This window comes from Cetorhinus maximus, chromosome 16 (assembly GCF_964194155.1).
Source record: "Cetorhinus maximus chromosome 16, sCetMax3.hap1.1, whole genome shotgun sequence".
Classification (NCBI taxonomy): Eukaryota; Metazoa; Chordata; class Chondrichthyes; order Lamniformes; family Cetorhinidae; genus Cetorhinus; species Cetorhinus maximus.
This window is the reverse complement of record NC_135894.1, coordinates 25,180,794-25,197,840: the sequence shown is the minus strand read 5'-3', so window position 1 is coordinate 25,197,840 and position 17,047 is coordinate 25,180,794. Positions and strand designations below refer to the sequence as shown.

The following is a 17,047-nucleotide window of genomic DNA, read 5'->3' as shown; positions in this document are numbered from 1 at the left end:
GTTAGTAAGTGTGCACACCTTTAATTTGCTTTTCGACGTTGTGCCTCACATTCTTCTGCCCACTTTGTATCCCTCTTTTTCCATGTAAAACTCCGTCTCTCACACATATATTCTTCCATGTGTTTCTTTTTCTTTCATGGGATATGGGCATTTTTGGCAAGGCCAACATTCATTATCCATCCCTAACTGTCTTTGAGAAGGTAGTGGTGAGCCACTTTCATGAAGCGCTGCAGTCCCTGTAGCGTACACCCACAGTGCTGTTAGGGAGGGAGTTCCAGGATTTTGACCCAGTGGCAGTGAAGGAACAAGTCAGGCTAGTGACTGGCTTGGAGAGGAACTTGCAGGTGGTGGTATTCCCAAACGTCTGCTTCCCTTGTCCTGCTCGGTAGGGTTTACCTGAGCTTTCAGACAACTGAGTCGTGAATCAGCAGTGCTTGTATATGGAGTGGTATAAAAACAGCTGGCCTGGCAGTGCTCAATTGTATCTAAACCTCGAGCTCCTGTCTTTCTAAATCACTCACAGTCAATGTGTGTTTGAGTTCAGGGACTTAATAATTACACAATCGTGTACTTGTCTCACTTTCTCCGAACTCCCATTTAAGTAAGTGTTCTTCTGTCTTAGCGTCCATGTCTTAATCTTGATGCCTTATGGACATGTCTTTCATTCTTTCAGTATCTCTGTTTCATGGTCTTTCTCCAGGAACCTTTCACTCTCAATATGCGTGTGTCTTTATTTATCCAATCCTCCTTGAGTAACTCTCCGCTGATGTCCAACTCTGTGAATCTCCTTTTGCTTGTCTACTCAAACATCAAATTATAGCCAGAGGATCTCCATTAATGGCTTTGCTTTCCACCTCCACCTACTAAGGATCCATTCTTGGCCCCCTCATCCTCAATCACATGCTGCTTCTTAACCACACCTACAGGTTCCACATGTAAACAGCCGACACCACCCTCTCCAGAATAAAAGCAGAAAATGCTGGAAATACTCAGCAGGTTGGGAAGCATCTGTGGAGAGAGAAACAAGAGTTGACATTTCAAGCTGCTGACCTTCCATCAGGACTCCATTTCCATCTCCTCTCTTGATCCCTCCTTCATCTCTGCTCTCAGACCTCTAGTCTTGAATGAGCTGCAATTTCCTCCAATAAATCATCCGAGAACTGAAGCTGATGTCTTTGGCCCCTGTCACAAACCCCAAACAGTCGCCATCAACACTATCCTCTCCCTTTCATGTTTCAGGCTCAACGAGGTTGTCTGTAACTTCAACTTCCTGTTCGACCCTGGACTGAAACTCCAACCCCATAACCTCACCTACCTGCATGCAATAACATCACCTTGTTCCAGTCTTGCCCAAGTCTGTCTGCTACCGAAAGAAAGCCTCATCCATGGCTTTGTCACTGAGAGACATGACCATTCCAAAGCTTTCCCGACCAGCCTTGCATCATCCACCCACCCTAAACTTCAATTCATCCAAAATTCTGTTTGTTTGGTTCTCTCTTGTCTGTTCATCATCCCATCCTAGTTGATCCACACTGACTCTCAGCCTCCCGTCACCTCAAAGTTAAAATTCTCATCCTCATGGTTAAATTGCCACATGGTCTTGCTCCTTCTGATTTTCATAAATGTCTTCACTGCCACAACTGGTTTCTCTTCAGCACTCCCTCACCCCCACCACTCGCAAATTCTCTCTCATGTCTCTCGTTCATCCCCCACTACCATTCGTGTTCACAACTTTAGCTACCTGTGTTCCATGTACTTTATTTTATCAATCTCTATAGCTTTTAAAATTTAAGATCGTCTTTATAATCCACATCTGAGATCTTTGTCACACCTCCTAATATCTCCTTTGGTTCAGTTTGGGATATTTTCTCAGTCATTGAAATCACTATGTAAAAGCAAATGCTTGTGTGAATGTTTCTCTGTATGTATCTGTCTCTGTGTGTAGTTCTCATTCTGTACATACCACTTGTTAAAAGCGTGTGTTTGTGTGAGTTTTTCTGTCTTTGGGAGGCCTGTGTATAACTTTCACCGTTTATCTGTTTCTCTCTGCCTGTATTTTTATTTCAGTACATCCTGTTTTGTCTGTACAAGTATGTTTCTCACGTAGTTACTCAGAGTAATGTTCTCTCTCTCACTTCATGTGTGCCTCCTTCAGTCTCTGTGTGTGTGTGTGTGTGTCAGTCTCATATGATTATTTTTGTGCTTCTGTAGTTCTTTTCCCTGTGTATATGTATGTTTTTTTCTGCTTCTCTCTGTCTCAGATTCTTCCCTTCCCAATGTTTGTCTCTTCATTCAGTCCCCCAATGTTTTTCTGCCCCTGCCTTCCATACATGGTCTCTCTTTACAACAGCCTCTAGCTCTCTCTCTCTCTGTATCTTAGTCTGTCTATTTCTATTTCTTCCTATATATGCCTCTGTCTCTGCGCATCTGGCCATTTTTTGACTGTTGTTGGAGCTGTACTGTTCAAGCTCTTGACTTGTGCTTTGTAGATGGTGGATAAGCTTTGGGGAGTCAGGAGGTGAGTTATTCGCTGCAGAATTCCCAGCCTCTGACCTGTTCTTGTAGCCACAGTATTTATATAGCTGGTCCAGTTCAGTTTCTGGTCAATGGTAACCATCATGGTGTTGATGGTGATCCTCCCTCTGTCAGGTCTGAGATTGAAACAGAGCATCTCGTGGGGCTACAAAAAAATGCCCTCAAAATAAACACAAATCAACCCTAATCCACAGCCTTATAGGGAAACCACTAAGATGGATTGAGAGAGAAACTGAAAATCTCATACTGGTGAAATATGGGGATGCTCTTCCACATTTGGGCTTAAGGCATGTCAGGCCACACTCTATCAGAATTGTTGTGTTACTGATTTTTCAGGACCAATGGTTTACAGCGAATGAAAGTTTTATAGAGAATTCTGGATTTTTGGGATCACATTTTGCAATTCAATCCATTTTTTCTGAAAACCAGTTATCTCACCAATTTTGACTCAATTACAGTTTCTTGCAGGGTAAATGTTTCTAGTCCGCTTCTCCTTTCTGTGACCATGCACTATAAGCGGGATAGACACTTGGTTGATGCAGCTTGTTAGGATCTTTTATAAGTTCTTCTGTTGTCACTTATACTGATGTTCAGGCAAGGCTGAGATCTTGTTGCACACTAAACTGCTGCCATGAATCCATATTGAGCAGTTTCCATATATAATATTTAATTTTCTGTTGTATTAAATATTAACTGTAGATTTGAAAGGCATTGAGGTTCAAAGTACATGGGGGCGATGGGCGAATTCACCCTTGAAAGCTGCAAAAAATCAATGACGGGGCCAACAAACGAGAGAAATGTCGCTCCCATAAGTGGGAGAGACAGAATCTGTGAGCAGTCGTTCAAAAATCTGATCCTGTCTCTCCCATGCTCACTGCTCCAGCTCCTCTGATCACAGATTCTCTCCCTCCTGCCCTTGCCACTTCTCAAGAGACAGAATTTATGATTGGAGGAGCTGGAGCAGCGATTCTGGCTGGCCTGCTGCTGCTATCACCAGTCACTTGGAAAGAAGTCTGTTTTGAAGTGGGGTAAGAAATGGTTTCTGCTACCAAAACCTGGAACTGGAACCTCAAATGCAGCTCTCCAAAGCCCTCACTTGGTCACCCAAAATCCAGACGCCATTCTCCTAAACCCCTATTCGGGCAACCAAAACTCGGATATCTTTAAAACACAGAAATGGACCATGCTAAAACGCAGACCCAAACCCCACAAAATCTAGATGCTGAGCTCACAGCCTGGACCTGGACTGCTCAATACCTGGAACCCCTAAAGTCCCCAGATAGCCCAAAACCCAGATTCGGAGTATAGAAAACCCAGACCTGGATGCTACAAAACCCAGAAACCTACAAAAACCTAAAGTGCCCAAAACATGGGCACAGACCACACAAACCATGAACCTGAACCACCCAAAGCACAGAACCCAAAACAAGGGATCAGAATCTCCAAAACCCAGACCAAAACCCACCAAATCCTGAACCTTCAAAACCTGGACCCTGAATCCCCCAAAACAGACTCGCCGCCATATTTTGAAAAAAAACTTTTGTTGCTAGCTTAAGCCTGTTGTTTTCCTGTGCCAGTTCATATACTGCCTCTAATTATCACTTTCCTTGTGTGTAGTGGCTTTAAGTTTAATGGAGGGGTGATAATTGTTGAGTGCATGGATCTTATTCTGCTTATGTGTGAGTCAAAATACTCAATAAGTCATCCAAATATCTGTAGTAACACATAGGGAGCTTACGTCATATTTTAAATACGCTCTCTTCCCACCTTGCCATGTATATGTTTGCATAGGCTGGGGCAAATTTCTTACCTATTAGCTGTGCCTTTGTTTTGATGATAAAATTCATTACTTAATTCAAAGTTGTTTTTTGTTAAATTTAAGTGTAGTAACTGGATTATAGCTTCTGGTCAGTCAGGCCGGAAAGTTTATTAAGCATATTTTGGTCAGACAGAACACCTGTCTGTTTCTATATTTGTATGCAGAATTTCAATGTCCATTGTAAAAACTATGGCACTGGGGGGTATGGATAGTGAGTTAACCACCTCTATAAAGTGGCATGTGACTTTAATGTAACCTGGGTGCTTCTGTGCCAAGGGGTTCCAAACTACATCTCATTAAAACATGGATGATCAAATGAGAAAGTGCATTAGCTTGGAAAAAAAATCACTGAAATGTGAAGTATATGTGAATTAAACCATTTGAAGCAGTCCGTGTCCAAATGCAGCAAGATCTGGACAATATCCAGGCTCGAGCTGACAAGTGGCAAGTAACATTTGCGACACACAAGTGCCAGGCAATTGGGGAGGCGGTGACATAGTGATATTGTCACTGATGACTAATATTCCAGAGACCCAGGTTAATGCTCTGGGGACCCGGATTTGAATCCCACCATGGCAGCTGGTGAAATTTGAATTCAATAAAAATTTGGAATTAAAAGTCTGATGACCACGAAACCAATCCCGATTGTCGTAAAAACTCATCTGGTTCGCTAATGTTCTTTAGGGAAGGAAATCTGCCAACCTTAGCTGGTCTGGCCTACATGTGACTCCAGACCCACAGCAATGTGGTTGACTCTTAAATGCCCTCTGAACAAGGGAAGTTAGGGATGGACAATAAAAGCTGATATAGGCAGTGACGCTCACATCCCAATAAAAAATAAGGCAATGACCATCTCCAACAAGAGAAAATCTAACCATCGCCCCATGATATTCAATGGCATTATCATCGCTGAATTCCTGACTATCAACATCCTCAGGTTTACCATTGACCAGAAACTGAACTGGACTAGCCATAAATACTATAGCTACAAGACCAGGTCAGAGGCTAAGAATCCTGCAGCAAGTAGCTCACCTCCTGACTCCCTAAAGCCTGTCCACCATCGACAAGGCTCTAGTCAGGAGTGTGATGGAATACTCTCCGCTTGGCATAGAGTTATATAGCACAGAAACAGGCCCTTCGGCCTAGCATGTCCATGCCGGCCATCAAGTACCTATCTATTCTAATCCTATTTTCCAGCACTTGGCCCGTAGCCCTGTATGTTATGGAATTTCAAGTGCTCATCTAAATACTTCTTAAATGTTGTGAGAGTTCCTGCCTCTACCACACCCTCAGGCAGTGTGTTCCAGATAACGCCCACCCTCTAAGTGAAAACATTTTTCTTCAATTCCCCTCTAAATCTCCTACCCCTTACCTTAAATCTCTGCCACAACAAAAACAGAAATACCTGGAAAAACTCAGCAGGTCTGGCAGCATTGGCAGAGAAGAACAAAGTTGACGTTTCGAGTCCTCATGACCCTTCATCTGTTGAAGGGTCATGAGGACTCGAAATGTCAACTTTGTTCTTCTCCGCCGATGCTGCCAGACCTGCTGAGTTTTTCCAGGTATTTCTGTTTTTGTTTTGGATTTCCAGCATCCACAGTTTTTTGTTTTTATCTTAAATCTCTGCCCCCTGGTTATTGACACCTCCGCTAAGGGGAAATGTTTCTTCCTATCTGTGCCTCTCATAATTTTTATACCTCTATCAGGTCCCCCCTCAGCCTTCTCTGCTCTAAGGGAAACAACCCTAGCCTATCCAGTCTCTCTTCATAGCTGGAATGCTCCAGCCCAGGCAATATCCTGGTGAATCTCCTCTGCAACCTCTCCAGTGCAATCATACCCTTCCTATAGTGTGGCAACCGGAACTGTACACAGTACTCCAGCTATGGCCTAACTAGCGTTTTGTACAGTTCCAACATAACCTCCCTGCTCTTATATTCTATGCCTTGGCTAATAAAGGCAAGTATCCCATATGCCTTCTTCACCACCTTATCTACCTGTGCTGCTGCCTTCAGGGATCTATGGGCATGTACACCAAGGTCCCTCTGATCCTCTGTACTTCCTAGGGTCCTACCATTCATTGTGTATTCCCTTGGCTTGTTAGTCCTCCCAAAATGCATCACTGCACACTTCTCAGGATTCAATTCCATTTGTCACTGCTCAGCCCATCTTACCAGCCCATCTATATCGTCCTGTAATCTAAGACTTTCCTCCTCACTTTTTACGACACCACCAATTTTCGTGTCATCTGCAAACTTACTGATCATACCTCCTATATTCACATCTAATCATTAATGTTCACTACAAACTGCAAGGGTCCTAGCACCGATCCCTGCAGTACACCACAGGCTTCCAATCGCAAAAACAGCCTTTGATCATCACCCTCTGTCTCCTGCCACTAAGCCAATTTTGGATCCAATTTGCCAAATTGTCCTGGATCCCATGGGCTCTTACCTCCATGACCATTTCCCCATGTGGGACCTTGTCAAAGGCCTTACTGAAGTCCATGTAGACTACATCAACTGCACTATCCTCATCTACACAACTAGTCACCTCCTCAAAAAATTCAAATTTGTTAGACATGATCTCCCCCTGACAAAGCCAAGTTTATTAATCCCTGCCTCTCCAAGTGGAGATTAATCCTGTCCCTCAGAATTTCTTCCATTAGTTTCCCTACCATTGATGTTAGACTCACTGACCTGTAATTATCTGGTTTATCCCTACTACCCTTCTTGAATAATGGTACCACATTTGCTGTCCTCCAGTCCTCTGGCACCTCTCCTGTGGCCAGAGAGGATTTTAAAATTAGCGTCAGAACCCCTGCAATCTCCTCCCTTGCCTCACATAGCAGCCTGGGATACATCTCATCTGGGCCTGGGGATTTATCCACTTTTAAGCCCGCCAAAGCCACTAATACCTCCTCCCTTTCAAAGCTAATTTGTTCAAGTATATCACAGTCCCCCTCCCTGATTTCTACACCTACATCGACCTTCTCCATAGTGAACACAAATGAAAAGTAATCATTTAAAACCTCACCTATGCTCTCTGGTCCCATGCATAGATTGCCACTTTGGTCCCTAATGGGCCCTGCTCTTTCCCTGGTTATCCTCTTGCCCTTAATATATTTATAAAATGCCTTGGGGTTTTCCTTTATCTTGCCCGCCAGTATTTTTTCATGCCCCTTTTTCGCTCTCCTAATTACTTTTTTAAGTACCCCCCCCCCCCCCCCCCCCCCACACTTTCTATATTCCTCTAGGGCTTCTGTTTTCAGTCCTCTGTGTCTGCAGTAGCCTCCTTTTTTTCCCTTATCCAATCCTCTATATCCCTCGATTTCCAGGGTTCCCTGGACTTGTTGGTCCTACCCTTCACCTTTATGGGAACATGTAGGCCCTGAACTCTCACTATTTCCTTTTTGAATGATTCACACTGGTCAGATGTAGACTTTCCTACAAGTAGTTGCTCGCAGTCCACTTAGGCCAGATCCTGTCTTATCACATTGAAATCGGCCTTCCTCCAATTAAGGACCTTTATTTCCGGACCATCTTTGTCCTTTTCAGTAACTACCTTAAATCTTACAGAGCTATGGTCACTATCCCCAAAATGCTCCCCCACTGACACTTGTACCACTTGTCCAGCTTCATTACCTAAGATTAGGTCCAGTACCGCCCCTTCACTTGTAGGACTTTCTAAGTGCTGGCTCAAAAAGCCCTCTTGGATGCACTTTAAGAACTCCGCCCCCTCTAAGCCTTTTACACTAAGACTAAGTTGAAATCCCCTATTATTATTACCCTATTATTTTTACACTTCTCTAAGATTTGCCTACATATCTGCTCCTCTATCTCCCCCTGACTGTTTGGAGGACCATAGTACACTCCCAGCAAAGTGATTGCCCTTTTTTTGTTTCTAAGTTCTACCCATATGGCCTTATTTGAGGAACCTTCTAAGATACCATCCCTCCTTACTGCAGTAATTGACACCGTGATCAATAGTGCAACGCCACCACCTCTTTTACACCCACCCCGTCACGCCTGAAGATTCTATACCCTGGAATACTGAGCTGTCAGTCCTGCCCTTCCCTCAACCATGTCTCTGTGATAGTAGAAATATCATATTCCCATGTCAACGCTCTCAATTCATCTGCTGTACTTGTAAGACTCCTTGCGTTAAGATAGATGAAATCCACCCTTGCATTATTCCCTTGTGCCTTCCAGACTGACTTAGTTTCTCTTCTATATTTGGCTGTGCATCACTCCCTACTGTACCTCCAATCTGTACCCCATCCCGCTCCCAAATTAATTTAAACCCCACCCCAACAGCACTAGCAAACCTCCCTGCAAGGATATTAGTCCCGTTCCGGTTCAGGTGCAACCCGTACGACTTGTACAGGCCTCACCTTCGCCAGAAACAGACCCAGTGATCCAGGAAACTAAAGCCCTCCCTCCTTCATCATCTCTTCAGCCATGCATTCATCCTCCTTATCCTCCTATTCCTATAGTCACTAGCATGTGGCACAGGGAATAATCCAGAGATTCCACCCTTTGAGGTCCTGCTTTTTAATCTGCTACCTAGCTCCCTAAATTCTTGTTACAGGACTTCATCCCTCTTTCTACCTGTGTCGTTGGTACCAATGTGAACTATGACCTCTGATTGTTCGCCCTCTCCCTTCAGAATACCCTGCAGCCGTTCTGTGACATCCTTGACTCTGGCACCAGGGAGGCAACACACCATCTCGGATTCACATCTATGGCTGCAGAAGGGCCTGTCTGCACCCCTCACTATTGAGTCTCCTACCACTATTGCTCTTGCACTCTTAATCCTCCCCCTTGTGCAGCTAAGCCACCTACAGTGCCGTGAACCTGGCTCTGGCTGCACGCTCCAGAGGAACCTTCACCCTCATCATTTTCCAACGCAGAAAAACGGTTTTTGAGCAAGATGCACTCTGTAGCTTTCCTGACTACCTGCCTGCCTCCCTTCTTCTGACTAGTGGTCACCCATTCCCCCTCTGACTGCACTTCCTTAAGCTGCAGAGTGACCACATCTAAAAACATGCTATCCATGTAACCCTCAGCCTCACGGATGCACCGCTATGTCTCCAGCTGATATTCAAGCTCCTAAACCCATTGGTCAAGCTGGTCAGGCCGGTGGCACTTCCTGCACATGGAGTGCCTAAGAATTCCAACAACACACAGGACTGAGCTCTGTTGCCATACTTTTTGTTTGTTTTTAATTAAAAGACTATTTCCTTAAATTTAAGCCAAGTAGAAACTCTTACCTTCTGTAATGTTGCTTGAAAGTGAAAAAAAAAACAACTTACCCACTACCTACCAATCAGCTCTCTCCCTTTTCCTGACGTCACACCTTTCGAATTCCAGCGCCGCCGAGTGTCTGGGTGAGAACCAGCTCCCTCACGGGTAAACTCCGCTCTGCTCTTTACACAGCCGCTCCGCTCCCTCACAGGTAAACTCAGCTCTGCTCTTTACACAGCCACTCCGCTCCCTCACAGGTAAACTCAGCTCTGCTCTTTACACAGCCACTCCGCTCCCTCACAGGTAAACTCCGCTCTGCTCTTTACACAGCCGCTCCGCTCCCTCACAGGTAAACTCTGCTCTGCTCTTTACACAGCCATTCCGCTCCCTCACGGGTAAACTCCGCTCTGCTCTTTACACAGCCGCTCCGCTCCCTCACAGGTAAACTCTGCTCTGCTCTTTACACAGCCGCTCCGCTCCCTCACAGGTAAACTCTGCTCTGCTCTTTACACAGCCGCTCTGCTCCCTCACAGGTAAACTCCGCTCTGCTCTTTACACAGCCATTCCGCTCCCTCACGGGTAAACTCCGCTCTGCTCTTTACACAGCCGCTCTGCTCCCTCACAGGTAAACTCCGCTCTGCTCTTTACACAGCCACTCTGCTCCCTCAAAGGTAAACTCCGCTCTGCTCTTTACACAGCCACTCCGCTCCCTCACAGGTAAACTCCGCTCTGCTCTTTACACAGCCACTCCGCTCCCTCACAGGTAAACTCCGCTCTGCTCTTTACACAGCCACTCCGCTCCCTCACAGGTAAACTCCGCTCTGCTCTTTACACAGCCGCTCTGCTCCCTCACAGGTAAACTCCGCTCTGCTCTTTACACAGCCGCTCCGCTCCCTCACAGGTAAACTCTGCTCTGCTCTTTACACAGCCACTCCGCTCCCTCACAGGTAAACTCTGCTCTGCTCTTTACACAGCCACTCTGCTCCCTCACAGGTAAACTCCGCTCTGCTCTTTACACAGCCACTCCGCTCCCTCACAGGTAAACTCAGCTCTGCTCTTTACACAGCCACTCCGCTCCCTCACAGGTAAACTCCGCTCTGCTCTTTACACAGCCGCTCCGCTCCCTCACAGGTAAACTCCGCTCTGCTCTTTACACAGCCGCTCCGCTCCCTCACAGGTAAACTCTGCTCTGCTCTTTACACAGCCACTCCGCTCCCTCACAGGTAAACTCCGCTCTGCTCTTTACACAGCCACTCCGCTCCCTCACAGGTAAACTCCTCTCTGCTCTTTACACAGCTGCTCTGCTCCCTCACGAATAAACTCCTCTCTGCTCTTTACACAGCCACTCCGCTCCCTCACAGGTAAACTCCTCTCTGCTCTTTACACAGCCACTCCGCTCCCTCACAGGTAAACTCCTCTCTGCTCTTTACACAGCCGCTCTGCTCCCTCACGGGTAAACTCCGCTCTGCTCTTTACACAGCCACTCCGCTCCCTCACAGGTAAACTCCTCTCTGCTCTTTACACAGCCGCTCTGCTCCCTCACAGGTAAACTCCTCTCTGCTCTTTACACAGCCACTCCGCTCCCTCACAGGTAAACTCCGCTCTGCTCTTTACACAGCCACTCCGCTCCCTCACAGGTAAACTCCGCTCTGCTCTTTACACAGCCACTCCGCTCCCTCACAGGTAAACTCCGCTCTGCTCTTTACACAGCCACTCCGCTCCCTCACAGGTAAACTCCACTCTGCTCTTTACACAGCCACTCTGCTCCCTCACAGGTAAACTCCGCTCTGCTCTTTACACAGCTGCTCTGCTCCCTCACAGGTAAACTCCGCTCTGCTCTATACACAGCCGCTCCGCTCCCTCACAGGTAAACTCCTCTCTGCTCTTTACACAGCCACTCCGCTCCCTCACAGGTAAACTCCGCTCTGCTCTTTACACAGCCACTCCGCTCCCTCACAGGTAAACTCCGCTCTGCTCTTTACACAGCCGCTCTGCTCCCTCACAGGTAAACTCCTCTCTGCTCTTTACACAGCTGCTCTGCTCCCTCACAGGTAAACTCCGCTCTGCTCTTTACACAGCCACTCCGCTCCCTCACAGGTAAACTCCGCTCTGCTCTTTACACAGCCACTCCGCTCCCTCACAGGTAAACTCCGCTCTGCTCTTTACACAGCCGCTCTGCTCCCTCACAGGTAAACTCCGCTCTGCTCTTTACACAGCCGCTCTGCTCCCTCACAGGTAAACTCAGCTCTGCTCTTTACACAGCCACTCCGCTCCCTCACAGGTAAACTCCGCTCTGCTCTTTACACAGCTGCTCTGCTCCCTCACAGGTAAACTCTGCTCTGCTCTTTACACAGCTGCTCTGCTCCCTCACATGTAAACTCCCGCTCTTTATACAGCTATTCCGCTCTTGCTCTTTTTGTTGTTTTACCTTTATTATTTATCTAATTTCCCCCTATCGTTAAGTTACTAATTTATTAATAATCAACAAGTGATAGTTACTCAGCTGCTAATTTAAATCTAAAACACAGCAAAAAGCTGAAATACTCACCAGCCAATCACCTGCCTGCTCTCCTGTGACATTACTGTTTGATTTTTCAGTGTTGGTTTGAATTGCTTTTTGGGGCCTCTGTCTCTCTCCCCGACTTTTTATTCACTCTCTCTCCGCTCCTGCCACTGATAGTGGGGCATCTGCCTCTCTCCCCCGCTCTTTATTCACTCACTCTCTCTCTGTGCTGTTTTCACCCAGGGCCATTCTCGCTCCCGTCACTGATTGTGGCCACTTGACTGGATGAGTGCAGCTCCAACAACACTCAAAAGGCTTGACACCATCCAGGACAAAGCAGCCCGCTTGATTGGCACCCCATCCACAAACATTCACTCCCTCAACCACTGACGCACAGTAGTGGCAATGTGTACCATCTACAAGATGCACTGCAGAAACTCACCAAGGCTCCTTAGGCAGCACCTTCCAAACTACGAACGCTACCATTTAGAAGGACAAGGACAGCAGATACATGGGAACGCCACCACCTGGAAGTTCCCCTCCAAGTCACTCACCACCCTGACTTCGAAAAATATCGCCATTCCTTCACTGTCGCTGGGTCAAAATCCTGGAACTCCCTTCCTAACAGCACTGTGGATATGCCTATATCACAGGGACTGCAGTAGTTCAAGAAGGCGGCTCACAACCACCTTCTCAAGGGCAATTAGTGATGGGCAATAAATGCCAGCCTAGCCAGCAACACCCACAACCCATAAATGAATAATTTTTAAAAATTGTTATCTATGTTATATGTTACACAAATGGACCTTTGGAAACCATTATCCTGGTGTGTTTGTCAGCACTCACATTAAACAGAAACACTGAGGAAAAAGAAACTTGAAATTGGCCGAATAAAACCAAAGAATGCTGCATAGTGCGAATTGTTTGCAATTAATTTTTAAAAGGGAATACAGATATGAGATTAATTCCCAATAAGTTACTGTGTGCCAGGTAGTTGGAATTTTCATTTTGAAAACAGAGTATGGGAGATTTATTTATAATAAATTAACAGAAAAAAATCTTATTTAAAGATTCCAAGCTAAAAGATTCAATAATATATATATATATGTATATATATCCTAAAAAAAATCAACACAAATACAGAAGGTAATGATACTATGTGACTGCGTCGCCTAATAAAGTAATTAGTGAGAATGAAAAAGGAGCTCCTGAAAACCAAAAGGTAGACCTCGAGAAAATCTCAAGAAGAGCCCTCAAAGAAAATATACATTTTGACCCCTGCAGGGCACCATCATAAGTTAAATGGTTCCAATGTTTAGTAACTTCAGTTATCTTCTAGGCTGTTTGGGAGATATGTGTTAGGATCAAAAAAAATCTAGGCTGCTTTGTGTAAAATACTTTCCCAATTGAATTCCAGGTCACACAAAGTGTATGACAATTTTGCTGAATCATGGGGTGCCCATTGATTACGGTGTCACACATCTGGGGACACCCCTTTATGCAGCCTGTGAAAATCATCAGATGGACTGCGTGAGAAGCCTCCTAAGCTCAGGTAAATCTCTTTTTGTTCTAATACTTCCGCAATTATTAAGGTTATCTACTCCAGGAAGCCTCACGTCTAAGAGTCTAATTGGGAAAGGCAAAACTCCTTTCAAAAGTGGGAGTAGTGGTGTTAGATTTTCAGATTTCAACCTCACAGGTTATAGCATAGTCAAAATAGGGATCTAAACTTGTATATAATCTGGGATCTCATCTCAGCTGTTAATACATGTAGCCAAAAAGTACATCATTCATCTCCTTTGGAGCTGTCATTTCATATTAATGACAGTCTTAACGTGCACATTTTCTGAGACCCAGTGAGGTTAGAGCAGAGGCCCAAACGACTGAATGGTCTACTCTGTAGATGCTTCATCCTCATCCATGATACCATGCGGAAGGTCTCCGTGACACAGATGGCAGCAAAGTTGCTCTATAATTCCAAGCACGGGCCACTGCAGCTGCACTTTGCTTATCAGTTCATAAACATTGTTGGACATGAGGAGTGAATTTTCATCCCTGACTAAGTCTGGAGCACTCTGTTCCAAAGACCTTTGCCCTATATACCTAAACACTGAAATGCAAAGTTGATTCTTGGATACTGGAGTGGATTCACTGCTGTGTGGATTAAGCTCTGGGAAATCCAGGACTTTGTCACTCCTATACAATGACTTCAAATTTATGGGGCTGAATTTTTCCCTCGAGAACGAGAGTAAAATAGTGCGCGATGACATCGTGCGAGCATCCCGACCTCGTCGCACACTCTCGCGTTATTTCACTGGGCAGGCACGCGCGAGAAGCGGCATCGCGCCCGCCGACAATTAAGCGGCCTATTAAGGCCCTTAATCAATTAAGTAAGTCAAATTTTTCACTGCCTGTCCAACATTTCAGTTGGCGGGTGGGCAAATATGCCAACGGCTTTTGCATTTTTGGCGAAACCTCATCCACAGGCGGGATGAGGTTTTGACCAATGATGAAAAAAAAACTTTAAAAACTCATTTCTAACATGTCCCTGCTCACGTGACAGAGTCACATGAGGGGATGTGTTTTCTGCATTCTGTAATTCTTCATTTTTATTGTTAAAAATCTTCAGCTCCCTGAGGCAGCTCTGTGGCTCATTGAGCTTTCACTGCGTGCACCCCAACACATGCGCACACTTCAGCGCTCGCGCTTCTCCCGCCCCCACCCCGGCAGCGCTGAGGCTCCCAGTGCACGTTTCCCGCTAGCTGGCCATTAATTGGGCCAGCATGAAATCGCAATCAGAGCCCAAACACGGGTGGTGGTCAGCTTTGCGACTGCTCTCGGGCCTGCCCCTCGCACCCGCCCGACAAGGTAAAAATCCTGGCCATGGTGTATTCCCACCAATTGCCAGGATCAAATTTGTGAAACATCATTCATCATTATAATTGCTCCTGATTATTTTAGTACTACCTTATATAGAAGTGCCATAGCTGCCGTAGTGAGCTGGCCTGATCACTTTTGGTATGGTGTAGCTGCCCCTTACAATCCTTGGTGGAATGCAATTACTTTGCAGACTCCCTTTTCTCTCCCAACTTCTTCTTATTCAGACCAATGCTGTTTGTTACCCATGCTTGACCACCTCTCCATGTTGCAATACATTGAGATCTCTAGGCATTACAGATCTTAGTTTCAACTTCCCTTTCTATCCTCATGCCTTGCTTACAGTAAAACCAACAGTAAAAGAATATGAAGTGGCAACACAGGTTAATACAGCATACAAATTGCTTCTAGAGGGATAAAATTAAAAAGTCGAGAAGTTATGATATGATGGAACCTTGGTCAAACCACATTTGAGTATTGTGAGCAGCTCTGATCTCCATATTATAAGGATATAAAAGTACTCAAAAAAAATGCAATGAAGATTGATTAAAGTTAAAAAGGGATTCAATAAGGTAGGCATAGAGATGAAGAGAAGAGTTTTTAACCCCAAAAATAGGTCTCTTGGGGTTGTGTGGGATGTAAAATTGTCAAAATTCTCAAATCTGACCCCAACCTGACCATTCTGTTTTTCTAGGGCGGGTGACCACAGTTCAGTGCTGTGGCCTGGTGGTTATGCTGCTGGACTAATAATCCAGAGGCCTAGAATAATGATCTGGAGATTTGAAACCAAATACTACCACAGCAGCTGAGGAATTAAAATTCAGTTAATTAAATAATTCTGTTATAAAAAGCTAGTCTCAGTGGTGGTGACTATTAAACTACTGCATTGTTCTAAAAACCTATCTTGTTCGCTCATGTTCTTTAGGGAAGGAAATCTGCTGTCCTACCCAATCTGACCTGTATGTGACTCCAGGCCCACAACAATGTTGTTGACTCTTAACTGCCCTCTGAAGTGCCTAACACGTCATTCAGTTGTATCAAAATGCTATAGTAAGAATAAAACCAGCTGGACCACTCGGCATGGATCTGGGCATTAGACATGATAACGGCACAACCTGCCAGTCAACCGAGTAACGCCCTTCTCTCTGAACTCTGGGATTTGTGCCAAAACTGGGAGAACTGTCCCACAGACCAGAGAAGGAACAGTCTGACATAGTCATACTCATAGAATCATACTTTCTACTGTCCCAGACTCCTCCATCAAAATCTGGGTATGTCCTGCCCCATTGGCAGAACAGACCCACCACAGGTGGTGGTACAGTGGTATATAGTCAGGAGGGAGTGGCCCTGGGAGTCCTCAACATTGACTTCGGACCCCATGGAATCTCATGGCATCAGGTCAAATATGGGCAAGGAAACTTTCTGCTGATTACCGCATACTGCCCACCCTCACAGGTGAATCAGCACTCCTTTATGTTGAAGAAACACTAAGGGTACCGAGGGCACAGAGTGTACGCTGGGTGGGAGACTTCAATTTCCATCACCAAGAATGGCTCGGCAGCACCACCACTGACTGAGCTGGCATAGTCTTGAAGGACTTATCTACCAGACTGGGCCTGTGGCAGGTAGGGAGAGAACCAACAAGAGGGAAAAACCTACTTGACCTCATTATCACCAATCTACCTGTTGCAGATTCATCTGCCCATGATAGTATTGGTAGAACTGACCATTGCACAATCCTTGTGAGGTCCCATCTTCATCATCTGGGCACTTTCCATGTGTTGTGTAGTGCTACCACTGTGCTAAATGGGATAGATTCAGAATAGATCTAACAACTCAAAACTGGGCATCCATGAGGCGCTGTTGGCTATCAGCAGCAACAGAATTGTAGTCAAGCACAATCTGCAACCTCATGGCCCAGCATACACTTCACTGTACTGCTACGATTAAGCCGGGGTGGGGGGCAACCCTGTTTTGATGAAAGTTGGAGTGCATGCCAGAAGCAGCACAAAATGTCCCTAAAAATGAGTTAACAACCTGGTGAAGTTACAACACAGGACCACGTGCATG

General features: G+C 45.5%; 1 protein-coding gene across 3 annotated transcripts in view; it reads left to right on the top strand.

The window, feature by feature from the left end:
- LOC144691432 (ankyrin repeat and SOCS box protein 9-like) overlaps positions 1–17,047 on the top strand; it is a 123,358-nt gene that overhangs the window by 55,038 nt on the left and 51,273 nt on the right. For all 3 annotated transcript variants that reach the window (XR_013579133.1, XM_078559522.1, XM_078559523.1), the window contains exon 6: positions 13,518–13,652. Coding sequence is in view for 2 of the 3 variants with exons in the window: in XM_078559522.1 (XP_078415648.1) it covers positions 13,518–13,652 (135 nt within the window). In the remaining variant the exon portion in view is untranslated. The remainder of the gene's footprint in view (positions 1–13,517; positions 13,653–17,047) is intronic.